We start from the raw sequence: 15,743 nt of genomic DNA, 5'->3' as shown, positions 1-15,743 counted from the left end.
TTTTTTATCTTTGGCTAAAGTAAAGCTATATATTTCTCTGCTAAGTTCTGCAGAGCCTTGTGCTAGAAGCAATATGTAATAAATAAACCCACGAGGTAGGATTAGGAAACGTGTTTTAAAAGCACTTTCTGTATCTGACTTGGGCTGGGGGTTCTATTTCTCAGGTTTGTTCATAGCAATGTGGTTTTCGTTTTCCTTTCAGGGCTCAGCAGATTCGTACACAAGCAGACCCTCAGACTCTGATGTGTCTTTGGAAGAGGATAGGGAAGCAATCCGCCAGGAGAGAGAGCAGCAAGCAGCGATACAGCTTGAAAGGGCAAAGGTGCTTTCTCTTAAACTGTAATAGCAACTGGTTATGGGGCATTTATCATTTGCCTGGTGCTAAGATTCATGCCGTTGATTTATAATGGTGATGGCATCTTTTCAAATGTATGTTGACAATCAAGTGAAATTTCCTGCAACCGAAACTGGGGGGAATATAGTGTAAATATTCTTGTATAAATGGGGATCTTCTTTAGGGAATTGGACTCTCTTGGCTTGTGTGAAATTAGGTCTGAATTTTGATGTATTTGACAAATATCCTCCACTAAATTTTTGGCAATTTGATACAGAAAATTCCTGATTGAGAAAAGTTTCTACTGTTCACGATGTCTGTTTCTGTTTGCAGTCCAAACCAGTAGCATTTGCTGTCAAGACCAATGTGAGTTACTGTGGAGCACTGGATGAAGATGTCCCTGTCCCAAGCACTGCCATCTCTTTTGATGCGAAGGACTTCCTACACATTAAAGAGGTAAAAACGTGCAGCAGTTATTCCCTTTAAGAAGCCAGGGGCTGCAGTTGGAGCAGTCATGTCTGAACTGAACTGGAGAAAACTGAGAACCGAGCAGGAACAGGAGAGTGCAGCACACACATGCGATTAGTGGTGCTGTGATGACACTTCATTCTTTCTACAGTTGAAATCAAGTTTGTGATGGATCTGATGTAACACAAAGGGGTTCTGTTGGTCAGGGTGTTAAGTAGCAGCACTTTACACCTGGTCTTTGTGGAAGACTTGTAGGGGAACAAGGCAGAATGATAGAAGAATAAAAGAAAATGCTGATGAGGCTGCAAGACAAAAATATGTTGAAGTAAGGAAAAAGGAATGGGAATAAACAAGCCCTGAATATGGCTTTTGTAGAGGAAAATACTTTTATTGCATGTTGAGCATATTTTCTGCAATTAGTTATCTGAAGTGAGCCCTTCAAATTTGCATAAACTTCTGTTGTTTTGTAGATTTGTTCTTAGACTTGCAGCTTGCAAATATGTTTTTTTATCTCTGCGTTCTGTGTGTTTATTTTTGGGTGTTCAGTACTAATTTTTCCCTTTCTTTGAACGTTAGCCCATCATTGCTTCAAAGCTCTCATCTCCCTGAGTCTGAGCATATTTGGGAGGGAAACACCTGCTGCTTCATCTCTGGAGACAGAGATTGGTGGTAGAATGGGGGAGTTGTGCTTGAAGTTCTTTGTCCCTGGGCACAGGAGAGGCAGTTGATTTGCATGTTCCCTTTTCTGAGTTTGCTGGAAACAGATGGAAGTTTGATTTTTTTTTAACAAACGTTATTTTATCTTTAGTTGGTTTCACTGTATTGTTTGGTGTGTTTGTGTTTGTTTTTTTTTTAAATATATTGATGTGGAATAGTCTTTAAGCCCGTGTTGAGGAAGTAGAGCACTGTGAAGTCTGACTCTGCCTCTCTCTGTGTAGAGTTGCTTTTCCCCTGTGCTGCATTCTGTGTGGAATGTGCTTCTTTCTGCCTGGCACCACATTTGAGCTTTCCTTCCTGAACCCACCTTGAAACCTTCTCCCCATCAGGAAAATGTCCTTTGCTGCACTCAGAGCAGAGCTGGCTGCAAACAGCTGCACTCGTTACAGCAGAGATCACTTCTCAGCTGCCTTCCCTGACATGTTCCCTTTCACACCAGGAGTGTGCCATACCTGGCGTTTCTGGTTTGCATGTTGCAGAGTTCAGGTAGCTCTGTGCATCAGCATTAGCACAGTATTTGCTCTTGGTTTCCCAGCATGTGGCTGCATTCATTGTCCAGCCTTGAATGTGCTAAGCTTCTGCTCTGCCCTGTACATTTTTCATGAGGAGTGTCACAAGTCCGTGTTACGGCTTTCTGTGAGCATTCCTCTCAGATCCAAATGGCCAGGATCACACTCCCTCCACACATAAACCATCTGGCTTACAGGTGTTCACCTGCTCTGCTAGGGGACCAGCATTTCTTTGTTAACCCTGAAGCCTTCAGCCTGGCTGAAGCTGTAACTCAGTACGATTTGGGGAATGGCTCATGGAAAAAGGCTTTGCAGAATTCATTTTCCAGTGATCTGATGGGTTTCCCTGGATAGGAATAACCATGATTTAGATTAGATCCAGATTTTAGAATAACACCAAACTAGGTAGATGTCAGGTCGCCCTGCTGATGAGATGAAACATCAGCAGTAACTGATGAGTTGCTATATTGAGAGTGTGTCCTGTATGTCTCCTACAAGACTATACCTTACGTGCTTACTTCAGAGAAGTGCAACAGTTACTGACAACATGGAAGAAATTATGGGCACGGCAACCAGTAGGAATGAGTTGTAGTCCTCCCACATGCTGAATGCAGAGAATAGCTTATAGGAGGTAATGACCTAATGCAAATAGCCCTGCTTCCCTAACTGCATTGTTATCAGTTGTACTGTTCAGTTATTCTCAGCGTAACCCTGATTCTGATCTCTTGTCTAGAGGTGTCATTCAGAACTCTATGTCCTGCTAGTAGAAGAAAAGTTCCCATGTTCAAGCCACACATTTAGAACCAAAATCAAATAGTTAATCCTCAGAGGGCTCTGATTTGAGAGTTGTGCCATCACAGAGTGGTTTGGGTTAGAAGGGGCCTTAAAGCCCATCCAGTTCCATCCCCCTGCCATGGGCAGGGATGCCTCCCACTGGTCCAGGTTGTCCAGAGCCCCTTCCAGCCTGATTTAAGCCTGTTCATCAAAAACAGCTCATGCTCCTTGCATCACCTTCACCCTCAGCCCCAAAGTTGTGATATCAGAGGAGAAGTCACAGCAGGATGTTTTGGAGCAGTTAGAAGACAGTTACCTTCACTGAAATTTACTCAGACTGTCCACTGTTCAGACTTCAGTTGAGTCCTGTTTTGTCAGCTGGTATGGAGTTAAGGATTGCAGATAAGATAATAGGGAGTTCTGGATATGAAGCAAGGCCAGAAACCTTTCTGTGTTCCAGAAATACAATAATGACTGGTGGATAGGGAGGCTGGTGAAGGAGGGCTGTGAAATTGGTTTCATTCCGAGCCCGCTTAGACTGGAGAATATTCGCATCCAGCAGGAGCAGAAGAGAGGACGTTTCCATGGAGGGTAAGGATGCTGTAACCTTTTAAAATAATTTAAAATCTCTTCTGACACTGGACAATATCTTTCAAAGGTCACTTGATTCTTTTTTATTGCAGTATGTATGAATGAGTGTTTGATTTGGGATTCCAAGCGAAAAGATGTGCTTGTAGAGGGTAGGCATATTAGATGTTGGCTGTGAGAAGGAAAAAATGTGTCTTGGCTTTAGAAAAGAGAAGTTATACATTATGAGCGGTAACACTAGAAGTTTCTGAAGGGAGAGAGAGTTGTGTCCCATGGGCTCCAAGTCAAACCTTCGGTGCTCTCTCATATTGGCAAGGTTGTGGAATTTTTCTTTTTTTTTTCCCCTCTCCATTTTTGCCCAAACCAGACTTTTCAGATGTCATAGAGATGAGTTTTGCCATTCAACTTCCTCTTCATCTTCCAGCCTGGCCCTTCTACCTCTGCACACTGCTGCATCTGGAGATAGCAAGGCCTGGGAGAATACAGGCTTGTGTGCAGGACTGGGGAGTAAAACTGATGGCTCCTCGTCTCAGTTTGGATATTGAAATGGCTAACTCTTCTCTTGGGAGAGGGGAATTATTTTGCTACTAGCACATTATTCCCACTAATTGAAATTGAAACGTGAATGTTCATGTAGATAAGAAGAACAAAAAACTGTAATGGAGGAGGGAAAAGAAAGGTGAGCCGAATGATTCTAGGCCTGATAGCGAGCAGAAAGGGAAGCATGATTTCACCTGTGTAGCACTGTCAGGGAATTAACACAGTTAATCAAGGTTGGGAATCATCTCAAGTGTAAGCTGTCTAAGGAGGTGATTTTGGAGTGATTGAGCAGCACGAACTGAGCTTTATTTCAAATTGATTATACAGTTTCTGAAAGAGGAAAGATGTTTACAGAAACCAGTGTATCTCAGTGCATGGAAGGAGGATATCAGATGCAGGAGCTGCTCAGGATAATGATTCATATATAACATAGTAGCTGAAGAGTTCTCTGCATGACTCCACTGCAACAATCTAATCTCACCTGCAGAGAATACTGGGAATAAAACCCAGTCTGAAACAGGAGAAATATTGTAAAATAGGACAATATTAAGATTTTACTTAGCAAACAGACCCAGAAGTATTAATACAGACCAAACCTAAAGAGGTTTCTACATCCTTGAATGATGGGAACTACTGCTATTTACAATATCCCAGTGTTACAGCAGTGTCCAGGGGATGCATGGAATGGTTTTGCCATTAAACAGTTCCTGCTTCAGAGAGAGCTGGCAGGAAAGTGAGGGCAGAGCACTGCTTTGGCCTAGCATCCCCTTGCTGGTCAGTCTGCGTGTGGCTAAGAATACTAAATACTCTTTCTGATACAGGAAATCAAGTGGAAATTCTTCTTCAAGTCTTGGAGAAATGGTTTCTGGCACGTTTCGAGCCACTCCTACTTCCACAGGTAAGGAGAATTTTATTTAAGGCAACTCTTGCTATTTCTGTCACTTCTATTTTAAAAGTCATGTCTGAAAAGTGCGGGTTTTCCCCCTTTGCATTATTAAGATGTTCTGCTGTAAGTACATGTGCAGAGGTGGAGAAAGACAGCTATTTCCAGACATGCAATAGTTGCTAAGGGACTGGGAGAAAAAAGCCTCAGGAAAAAGGGCAACTCTGCCCAGAACAGAACGAGTGACCAATTTAAGTAGAGCTGATAGAAAGCAAGAAGTGTGGAGTGAAAGGAAAGGAGCACTGAGAGTGGGGTTTTGCTTGCAAGCGTTACGGTTGTTGTGCACAGTGTGTGTTTAACCAAGTTCTTGTTTGGTCTTTTAGCAAAACAGAAACAAAAAGTGGTAAGTACCCCTTCTGCTTTCGTTCTACATTCCTTATTTTGAATGCGTAATTCCCAGACTTCTCAGTTTGATTAATGATCTGAAGGAATGCTTTCCTCTTCCAGACAGAACACATTCCCCCATATGATGTGGTGCCATCTATGAGGCCCGTTGTCTTAGTGGGGCCATCGCTGAAAGGCTATGAGGTATGTATCCCAGTGCTTGCAGTCAGTTCCCATTTTCTTGCCCATGGTTTCCTTTGATGCATTTGGTGTGTTGGTCTGATCAGCCAACCAGACATCCGTACACATACACAATTTTAGTCAAACTAGCACATGCTTTGAGCTGAATTAATCCAAATTTAGAAGAAATTTCCCCTGTAAGGTAATTCTCATGTTTTCGCTTGTGAAAACTTCACGTCTTCCCACAAAGCTCAGTGCTGGCAAGCAAAATAGCTGGGCTGTGGTAGCACGTCCATATCTGTTCTGCAGCACCTGAAACTGAACGTGGGGACCAGTGAATGTCATTTCAGTGTGTTTTCTTCGTTTTTGTTTTCTCAAGTACATTGCAGTATTGAAATATAAGGAAACCTTTAGCCCTTCCAAATTATTTGCCTCTCTGCAACATGGAGGTGGGTGTGATAACAGGTGCAGAAAAACAGGAGACCCGTTTGTCAAGGTTGCTGCAGATTCAAAAGAGCATTTAGCACATGCTGAGCGACCAGAGGCTTTTAGCAGGGCCTGTCGGTGAACTTATCCATCTGTTAAGTGCTTTGCCAAATTAAGATCTAAATTAACATGAACATAAAATCAAGGATACGCTTCATTTAGCTTAATTAATGCTGTTAGTACTTTATGGGATATTATTAAACATTGGAATGGCTCTTTTCAGAAGGTTGCAGCAGGGTAATGTTAGCATAATGTGATGTTCTTACATCAGTTTTTTTAGTAAGAATGATAGAAGTGTAATTCAGTGAAGCAGGAATGAGGTACTTCATTTTCATCTGCCTTTTAATTTTACGGTGGTGTTTCGTGATAGGAGTAAATGTCACCCATTGGTTTTGATGGTGCTCCACCACAGCTTAATTTGTCTGGGTACTGAAGTTTGGTGGGGAGAGGAGCCATCTGTTGAGTGCATACCTCTGTAGACGTATGTTCCCTCTCTTTGTGTTAGAAAATAATACTAAATCCGACATCTTGAACATATAAGGATGTATAAATGGTACTGCAGTTAGGGTGTTTTCATCCCAATTTTGTTCTACGCAACAGAAACGCACCGCTCTTACTTTGCAACCTGTATGGAAAAGTTCAGTGGTATTTTTCCTGACTAAATTCTCTGAGAAGCACTTTGAAGGTAACCTGGGAGAATTAAACTGCCACAGACCTGGGGCTTTGGTGCAGTTCCTATCTAAGTGTCAGTAGAGTTGTACTGAAAGGAACAGTCAGGAAAGTAAACGATGTCTGTTGGGGCTGAACATCTCTCAGTTGCTCTCCCTGTTACAGGAGTGGAAACATGTTTTTTCCTCTTTGTAGGCCTCTCAGAGAGTAGTTTTGCTCTTGCAGCAGTCATCCAACATAACAGATCTTGGTATCTGAAGTCTTAGGCCAGTAATAATTACGTTACTGTGGGGAAAAAGCAAAGGATTTGTTCAACCCAAAGTCCCACATGGTTCTGACATGTGCTGAGTCCTGCTGGGAATGGCATTGCTTTGGAAGGTGATGAGGTGTGCTCCGATGCCTCAGAGCAGATGGAGGCAGGAGCAGAGCAACAGCTCTGATGTCCTTTGGGCTACATTTTGTGAGTAAGTCAGAAAACCTGCAAGTGTTTGTTACAAAGCTGCTTCCAAGAGCATGTTAATTAAATGATTGCTACCTACAAAAGGTATTGATTGTTGGCAGTATCCTTACCTTTTGCTTACCTCTCTTCTTACTTTTGACTTCTCTTTCTCCCTGTCATTCCTCTCTGCTCAATCTTCCTCACCTCTGCGAAGGTGACAGACATGATGCAGAAAGCTCTCTTTGACTTCCTGAAGCACAGGTTTGATGGGAGGTGAGAAAGCTGTCCTTTCCATGCTTTTTTTCCACGTGTTACTAACGATTTGGTGATATTTTTTAATGAAAGGAGACCGATGCATGTTCCAAACTGATTTATAGAATCAGCAGCAAAGTGCAGCTGACTGTGGGTTGAAGCACAGCTGATACATCACTAGGTGTGCATGTGTCTTTGTATCTGCTATGTCCGTCGTAGGATTTCTTCGTTTAAGTGAATCATTTTGCCACAGTGTCTCATAAGAGTAGGGCTGCAGGAGAAATCTAGATGAAAGGGGACTGGAGCACGTGGGGAAGTGCCAGGATAGCTTTGAAGGTGGCATTTCCAGGCTTGGGTATTCAGCGTTGCAGTGGGAAGCATGCAGTGCCAGTACAGCTGGGAGTGTTGGGGAGCAGTGCCAAGCTGTGAATAACCCTTTGGGCAGAGCTCAGCTCCTGGTTTGTTTCTGTGTAGTTCCAGGCTTCTGTCCAATAGGATGCTCTTCAAATAAAACTAGTTGCACCCAAGCCCTGCAAGTACCATGTTGAAATGTGCAGAAACAGTCCATGTAACAGGAGGTAGTGATGATGCTTCAGGCCAGCACTGACAAGAATTGAATTCTTGACTATTAGTAATCAGAAATAATTACAGCTTGAAGAGGGAAATGCTGAGCACTGAGGTACACAAAAAGGTGTTTTATAACTTCAGCTGGAGCAAGAAGAGTATTTCCTGAAGAGCTGTGATGGGGAACAAGTTTGTGCATTTCCTTGTAAGGAGGAAAGGGTTGGTCTGTGGCATCCCTTCGTCACCGCTGAGCTCACCCATGGTTGCAGATCTGTGCTCTGCCATTGGGATATTTGACCCTTCTTTCACCATAGTGTGTTCAGCATGTTGGACCTGCATAGCAAGGTGCTTGTGCTGCACTGGTTTAGCTGCACCACGTTTGTGACAGCAAGAAGGGTTTGTAAAGCTGGCACTAAGGTGATGAAAAGAAGTTTCTGTTGTTTAGAAGAGGTGGATTAGGATCTATGTTCAAAGCACCTTTTGGGGTGCAGCACAGAGATGGTGATGCTGAAATAACTCACAGGCAGCTTAATAATCAGCCTTTGTGCAAAATGTTTGTGCCCTGCTCTTAATAGCCCAGCTGAAGTGGTTTTAGCACATTCCACGAAGGAAAGTGATCGATTCCAAGTCTGACAGTTGAAGCAGTGACTGTGGCAGCCCGCAGCTCTGTTTGCTGTGTTTGTTGCATGCTGTCAGGACACTCTCCCACTCCTGAGCTGTTTGACTGACGTGGAAACGTGCACCAGAGCTCCTGTGCTGAGCTGCAGCAAAACCATCAGGGCAGATGCAGGACTGCTGCTTTTGTTCCCTCCAGCTGCTGCCACACACCTGTCAGTTTGCAGTGTGCCTCTGGTAACTGACAGTCATTGCTTTTGGTGGGAAACCACGGCAGCGGGATGCAATAAGTCACCAGGACACGACTGCTCTGCAGTGTCCTTTTAAACCATGTTTGAGAGCCTGCTCGGCAGAGGCTGACCCACATGGCTCAGCAGTGCCTTGGTGTGGGAGATGAAGATGTTGTGCTGCCCAGCAGTGCTGCCGAGGAGAAGGAACAGCACCTTGCCTTGTGCTGCTGTGCTCTCACTGCTCTGCTGCCTGGAGTGAGGTGGTGCTGGGAAGTCTTCCTGCTGTGAGACACGCTGGCAACTAAATTAGGCAGACACGTGGCATTTCAGCTATGAAAAAGTCCAGTGCTACATACATCCTGATACCATTGACTTCAAATTTGAATCACTTAAGAAAAATCAATAAAATTCATTCTTTGGAACCTCAGCTGCTGCTTGCTTCTCCTGCCTTACGTTGTGTGCAGTGGCTGCTGGTCATTTCCAGCCTATTTTCTTCTTGTTACTCATGGCTCTTTAGCTCATCACAGTCCTTCTCACCGGATTTTACATGAGGCGATTGTGTGCTCTTTGTTTTATAATCTGATCGAAGAGCAAACTCTCAGATGTAGGTAAATAGCTGCGCCCTGTTGTGCACCCTGAATGCCCGCACACAAGGCATGGGGAGGCTTTCAGCAGCACAGTGGTTGTGGCTCACCTCACTTTTCTCCTGTCTGACCTTGAGCCAAGTCCCTGAGCACACCGCACAGCCCTGTCTGGACAAGGAGCTGTGTGCTGGAGGTCTCCCAGAGCCAGCAGCTCCATTTGGTGACTCAGACGTGAGTGGCAGAGTCAAATAAGGCCCTTCCCTGCCTGCTGGCAGTGCCAGCTTTGGTTACGCCACCTGGGAGGAGTGCTGCTGTGCTCTGTGCCCTGAGACTTGCTTTAGCTTGTGGTAGCCAGGTATTGTGTAAATCCATGGGTGGTGGGATGGGGAGACGTGAGCTGATTAAGCAGAAAAGCAGAAGCTGTGTGAAGGGTCTGCAGTAGCAAATAATTGTACAATTACTCAGCATTTCTCTTTAGCCGTTCTCTAATGCTATGAGTGGTGTTTTATTGGATTTGCACTTTGGAATGAAATGTGGCTGTAAATCATGCGTGGCACAGGAAAAAAGTAACGACTGTGGATTTGTTTTGTGCTGTGTTCTTGCCCATAGGATATCAATAACCCGAGTGACAGCTGACATTTCTCTTGCTAAGAGGTCTGTTCTGAATAACCCAAGCAAGAGGGCAATAATTGAGCGGTCAAACACACGATCCAGTTTAGGTAAGACGTGGACGCAGCTGTAACTCTGATCGTGGCTGCACTCTCACCAGTTCTGAATGCATCTACTGCATTTTAGTGTGTAATTCTGTATTTCACGTCCTCTGATGGGTGATGGAATTTGCCTGACAGAGGAGTGGCACAGTGCTAACTCACAGTCAGTTGAGTTAGCATCCTGTGGAGCAACGCCTGGGCTGGAGCAAGCAGGATCACAGCTACTGTAACTATTCAGCCTCTGCTGACTTTATCAATTTAAACTTACTCACATGCATGGGAATGGTTGAGAAAGGTCAGATTCATCATCTTCCTTCTAGTTCTGACGTGTTCCTTCCTTTTAGTTCAGACAAAAGCGCTTTGGTGTGAACGTTGCCATCGGTGTCTTTTTAAATAATACCCTGGCAGGATTTATCATAAACAGATCTTTGTGCTTTTGGGATTGTATGGTCACAGTTCTGCTTTTTGTACAGATTCTTGTTTAAGTTAAATCAGAGCTATAATTTGCAAACAAAAAAGTCCTAAAAAGTATAAATACATTACTGTCAAAAATAAACACTGACTCCTGAGATATTTTGCAGATCTGAAAAATATGCCTGAACTTACTTTGAGTTAATAGAAAGATACATTTAATTGTAGTGTGCAGTGTTTTCAGACAATGGAATTGCCTCAAAGGTAACATTAATTTAAAAAATCCTTGAGTAATAGATTATTGTGTGAAAATTACGTGAATTCACGTATGGAATTCATCTCAGAATGTATAGAGTTTGTGAAACTGAATGGGTGATGGTATTTTCCACGTGGCTCTGGGCAGCCTGGTCTGGTGGTTGGTGACCCTGCACGTAGCAGGGAGGTTGAAACTGGATGATCGTTGTGGTCCTTTTCAACCCAGGCCATTCTAGGATTTTTGTGTAAGTAGCACTGGGGTTGAATGGCTTTCAATTGCTTTATTTTCCTCTTCTAGCTGAAGTGCAGAGTGAGATTGAAAGAATCTTTGAGCTGGCCCGGTCCTTGCAGCTGGTTGTCCTGGATGCAGACACTATCAATCACCCCGCACAACTTATCAAGACATCTCTAGCACCAATTATTGTCCATGTTAAAGTGTCTTCTCCAAAGGTAATGTATCTCACCCTCAAATTATTTGCATTTGAGTTTTTAAATATCTGCATGGCATTTGTGTATGCAGAATAGAATGTTTTACTCTTCCAACAATCACAGCAGTACAGAGCTTGAGGTTGAAAGATCCTTCTGGAGCTCTGTCACCACCCCTTAATGCAGTAGAAGTGTGTCAGAAGATGACTAATGTCTGTCATTGTTCACTTCTTTCCTCCCATTCTTTCCCTGGAGAGGATAGAGTTGGTCACGTAGCTCTATTTCTTTAAAGCTGCCACTTACGTTGCAGCTAATCCTGCATTTGGCATGTTGTTCATGAAGATGCCAATCAGCATTTTACAGTCACCGTTTTCCCCTGAAGCAGGTGTTGATTGTCCCCATTTTATCCTCTTGTGTGGAGAGGCCATTTAAACAGAAGGGTGAGTTCAGTCCTTGGCACCATGTGCTGCTGCCCACAGTGATGAAAGTTTTCAGGATGACTTGTAAGTTCTTTATGGGAGAAAATAGAGTTATGTCTCAGAAGACATAAAAAATAATTCAATCATTTGTGTTTTCTAAGACAGTTATCCTTGCTACACAGGATAGGAATCAGCACAAACTGAATGCAGCATTAGAGCAGCCTAATTTCATTAGCACAGCATTTCACTTGACCTAAGTTACCCTTCTGAAGCAGAGCCCGCTAAGGCAGCAGTGCTTCCCAGCTTGTTGGAGCTGGAGTGAGGACTGGGGGAGAGGATACCCTCATGGTGATGCTCTGGGTCACAGCACTGTTCCCTTCAGGCTTTGGTTTTTGCAGCTGTCCCTCAGCCGAGCTCCTCACAGCTTTATTACTCCCTGTAGCAGCACTGTGACACTGCTCAGCAAGCTGGCTGGGCAGCAGAAGCCAAAGAAGGCTTAAGATGCAAGGGAGTGGATAAATGGCTTGTGTTTGGGCTTGGGTATATAGACAGGGCATTGCACTGTGATGAGTGGATATACCCTGCCCCTGTCTGTATGCCCACACTGTAAGAGAAGATGCATTTTAAAACTGCTTTTAAAGCTCAGTTTGTATTGACTGAAGTCAATTTGGTTACTATCCAGAGGAATTCCATTAGGGCTGAGAAGTTTCAGAGATATCTGCCATGTGTAGTGAGTTTGATAGAACTCCTGCAGAGTTCATATTATTAGAAAATGACTTTGCTGGTATAGAAAACCCTTTTTGAACTGTTCTCTCTGTACCCTTGCTACTGGCTCTCTGCAGCCAGCTCTTCACATCTCTACGTGATATTCCCAACCTGTACTGAGCCTGGGTAACTGGAATTTGCTCATTCCCAGCTGGGCTTGTTGAGCTCAGTACAGATGAGTAGCACTGCTGGTACGTCTGGAGGAGGGTCACATCCCACAGGGACTGATGGCTAAGGCTGGGGAAGGGAGGAAAGAAAACAAATCTTCATGTAAGCGTAGGTGTATAGGAAGAAAACATCTGCCTTCACCTTGTATTTCATGTATTCCTTTTGAACGTGCCTTTTTTGACCACTGAGGTAACTTTCATTTTATTTTTTTCTGATAATAATGACTATTTGGGAAGCTTGTATACAGAAAAATCTGTCTCAGATTTTCCCCTGTCTTTCCAGGTAAGTAGGAAGCAGAGGGAGATCCTTGTTGCCTAAGAATAAACAAACTCTCCACAGTGAATATTACATGAATTGCAGCATGCTGCTTAGATTGGGCCCAGCAGGAAATGACACCTGACCGACCTGGCTGCCTGTTGTCATGGGACAGAGAAGGAGCAGTGGGTGTTGCTGGCCTTTACAGCAAGGCTTTGATGCAGTCTCCTGTAGGCAAATTGCTGAGATACACACTGGGTGAATATGAATTATCAAAAGGGTTTAAGACTGAGCAGAATTCTGGGTGCAGGGTGCAAAGTCTAACCGTTCCTGGTTATCAGGGGTCACCTGGGGGTCCATAATGGGGCAGCACAGCTCAGTGTCTTTGTTAACGACCTGGCTGATGAGTGCAGTGCACTTTGAGTACACATTTGTGGGAAATGCCAAAGTCTGGGGCAGGTTAATGTGCCAGAGGGTAGGGCTGACATTTAGGGCGCCATTGGCAGGCTTTCACCAACGTCCTGAAGTTCTTCAGAGGGAAATGCCAGGTTCTGCCCCTGGGCTGGTGTGAGCCCCTGCTCAGTTGGGGCAGTTGTGCAGGCAGGGACGTGGGCTCCTGGAGGCAGCGTGGGCACGAGGGAGCAGTGTGCCCATGCAGCAGAGGCATGGCTGTGTGCTGGGCTGTGTGAGCACAAGCTCGGTCCTGACCCACAGGGTTACCCCAGAACTCAGCTGGACAAGGAGCTGAGCACTGTGATCCAGCGAGGGTTTGGCACAGAGACCTCTAGAGGTCCTTCCAGCTTCAACAATACTCTGTTCTGTGATTCTTTAATTTTCTTTGAGACTTTACAGGGAAATCCTTTAAATTCTCTAACTGTTCTGACCCTGAAATTGTAATAGTGGAAGAAACAAACAGAGGAATTTATGAACTGTGTGTGTAACATTCCTCCTGTACCCAGAACATTCCTTGGAACAGATGCAGCCACAGCATTATTGCTACACAGCATAACGTGCTCCTACTGCTGTGCTGCAGTCAGTCCTCTGTCATTCTCTGTGTGTGTATTTACATTTTGTGCTCTTCTAGAAGATTGCATTGGTTGTAAATAGCCTGTCACTTAAAGTAAATACAGCAAAATTGCTGTTTCCATTGCTACTGAAATATTTGCTAGGGATCGAATGTGGTGCAGAAGGAAACACCCAGCTCTCAGGGAGGCTCTCAGCAAGGTTTATGTTTCTATTCAGGGAGAATATTTTGTCCGTTTTGTTAAATGTAATAGAGCTTCTGAAATTGGTAATTCTCCAGTGCAATGTCAGTCTCTGAGCTTTATGGACGTAAGTGATTCTTAAACTCACCTTTTCCTCTTTTCCTCTATCAGGTTTTGCAGCGACTGATTAAATCTAGAGGAAAGTCACAAAGTAAACACTTGAATGTTCAGTTGGTGGCAGCTGATAAACTTGCACAATGCCCACCAGTAAGTACAGAAGAAAGGCTAAAGAGCTTGTGATGTGTGGAGTCTGAAAGATTTCTGCTGTCTCGGTCCTTTATTATAGCAAAGTTCAAATGTTATCACTTCCCTTTGTGGACAGCCCTACCACTGCAACCCTAGCTCAGCTTTTGTTGCTGAGGAAGAAAAAGGTGTGGTACTTTCTTCCTGACTGTCTCCAAAGCCGGGTTTGTTTTGCTCTTTGGCCAGATGACGGGTCAGAAATGACGTGTATGGTAAAACTGGTCTTCCAGCAGCACACGAGCAAATTACATCACATGTGGAGCAGTGCTGTCTCAAGGGCCAAAGTCTCAGAGTCGTGTTTGGGAGGAGGCTGCAGGGGTCTTTCCTTCAGCCATGCAGTGAGTTCCTGCACAGCATGGGGCACTCGTGGCTGCACACACGCCATCCCTGAGCCTCCTGGCACTGCAGCACCTGGGAACCCTTCCAGGTGCTTTATCTGGAAGCCTGGTCACTGCTCAGGGCCGTCGTATCACAGGTGCTGATACTCACCTCAGTCGGTGTGCTTCTAAAGGAGCTCAGGTCTGAGATACTGGATTAGGCAGGCAGTGCTGTGCAGACAAACTGTACAGGAGTTTGGACAGGGCAGCTCAGACTGGCCTGTATTTGTGAAAACTGTTGGTTCCTGTGACGGAGACAGCTGTTAAGTACAGACATGCTTAGATGAGGGCTTGCTTTCTGAAAAGCACCATTTCCTATTGAAACTGCAATGGAGCTCCAGTTAGGTTTGCTCAGTAGCACCAACCAGATGAAAATATGGAAATGGAGGAACAGTTTAGACAGGTCTGTCAGAACACTTAATATTGGGAGTTTTGCACAATGTTTTGGTGTATGTTCAGGCTGGATCTACATGGAGGTGTTAGAAAGCAAGGAAAAAGGTGATAGGCTTGACTGAAACTTGTCTTTGTCTGAAAAGTGAATGGATTAAGAACATGTCCAGGATGAGACAGATCTGATTCAGATTCCTCCTTCACCTGATACAGAACAGAAATTCAAATATTGTAGAAAAGTACTGGTGATATTTGTGGGGCATATCTTGATTTCTGCAGCCAGTTGTGCTGTTTGCAGTGCTCACTGTGCCCAGACTGCACACTCTGAGCCTGTCAGCTCTGCATTTAGAAGCCTTCCTCCTTGCCAGTGTCCACTGTCAGAAATGGAAGATGGTGACTGCACAGATATATGCAACTGCTTGTGCTGCAGAGCCATCCAGCAAGTCGAATGCAGCTTTGAAGCATCCGACTCCTTGTGTGTGTTCTGCATATCCCCCCAGGCTTTTGTCCAGGGTTTCCTAAATGGGATATCATAGAATCACAGAATGGCCAGGGTTGAAAAGGAGCGCAATGCTCATCCAGTTCCAACCCCCTGCTATGTGCAGGGTCACCAACCAGCAGCCCAGGCTGCCCAGAGCCACATCCAGCCTGGCCTTGAATGCCTGCAGGGATGGGGCAAGGCATCTAATGCAGGAGCCCTTCATATTATTGAGACTTGCTTCTGCCCTCAGCCAAGCACAGTGTCACTCTCCAAGCTTCTGGCTACAGTAACTGTAGGTTGTTTGCTGCCTCATCCTTGTCTTCCACTTGGAGCAGCACTGAAAGATGTCGGAGCTACATCCA

General features: G+C 44.6%; 1 protein-coding gene across 1 annotated transcript; it reads left to right on the top strand.

Annotated features, from left to right (window-relative positions):
• Positions 1-163: 163 nt before the first annotated feature.
• Positions 164-15,486, top strand: CACNB4 (calcium voltage-gated channel auxiliary subunit beta 4). The gene is made up of 10 exons (XM_010713979.3): positions 164-322; positions 668-790; positions 3,263-3,393; positions 4,752-4,828; positions 5,197-5,216; positions 5,321-5,401; positions 7,186-7,244; positions 9,826-9,935; positions 10,891-11,042; positions 14,002-15,486. The coding sequence occupies exons 1-10, from the start codon at positions 179-181 to the stop codon at positions 14,128-14,130; spliced, it is 1,026 nt and encodes a 341-aa protein (XP_010712281.1). The 5' UTR covers positions 164-178; the 3' UTR covers positions 14,131-15,486.
• Positions 15,487-15,743: the final 257 nt, after the last annotated feature.

The sequence above is a fragment of the Meleagris gallopavo genome, chromosome 7, assembly GCF_000146605.3.
Source record: "Meleagris gallopavo isolate NT-WF06-2002-E0010 breed Aviagen turkey brand Nicholas breeding stock chromosome 7, Turkey_5.1, whole genome shotgun sequence".
NCBI lineage: Eukaryota > Metazoa > Chordata > Aves > Galliformes > Phasianidae > Meleagris > Meleagris gallopavo.
This window is presented reverse-complemented; position numbering and strand designations above follow the sequence as displayed.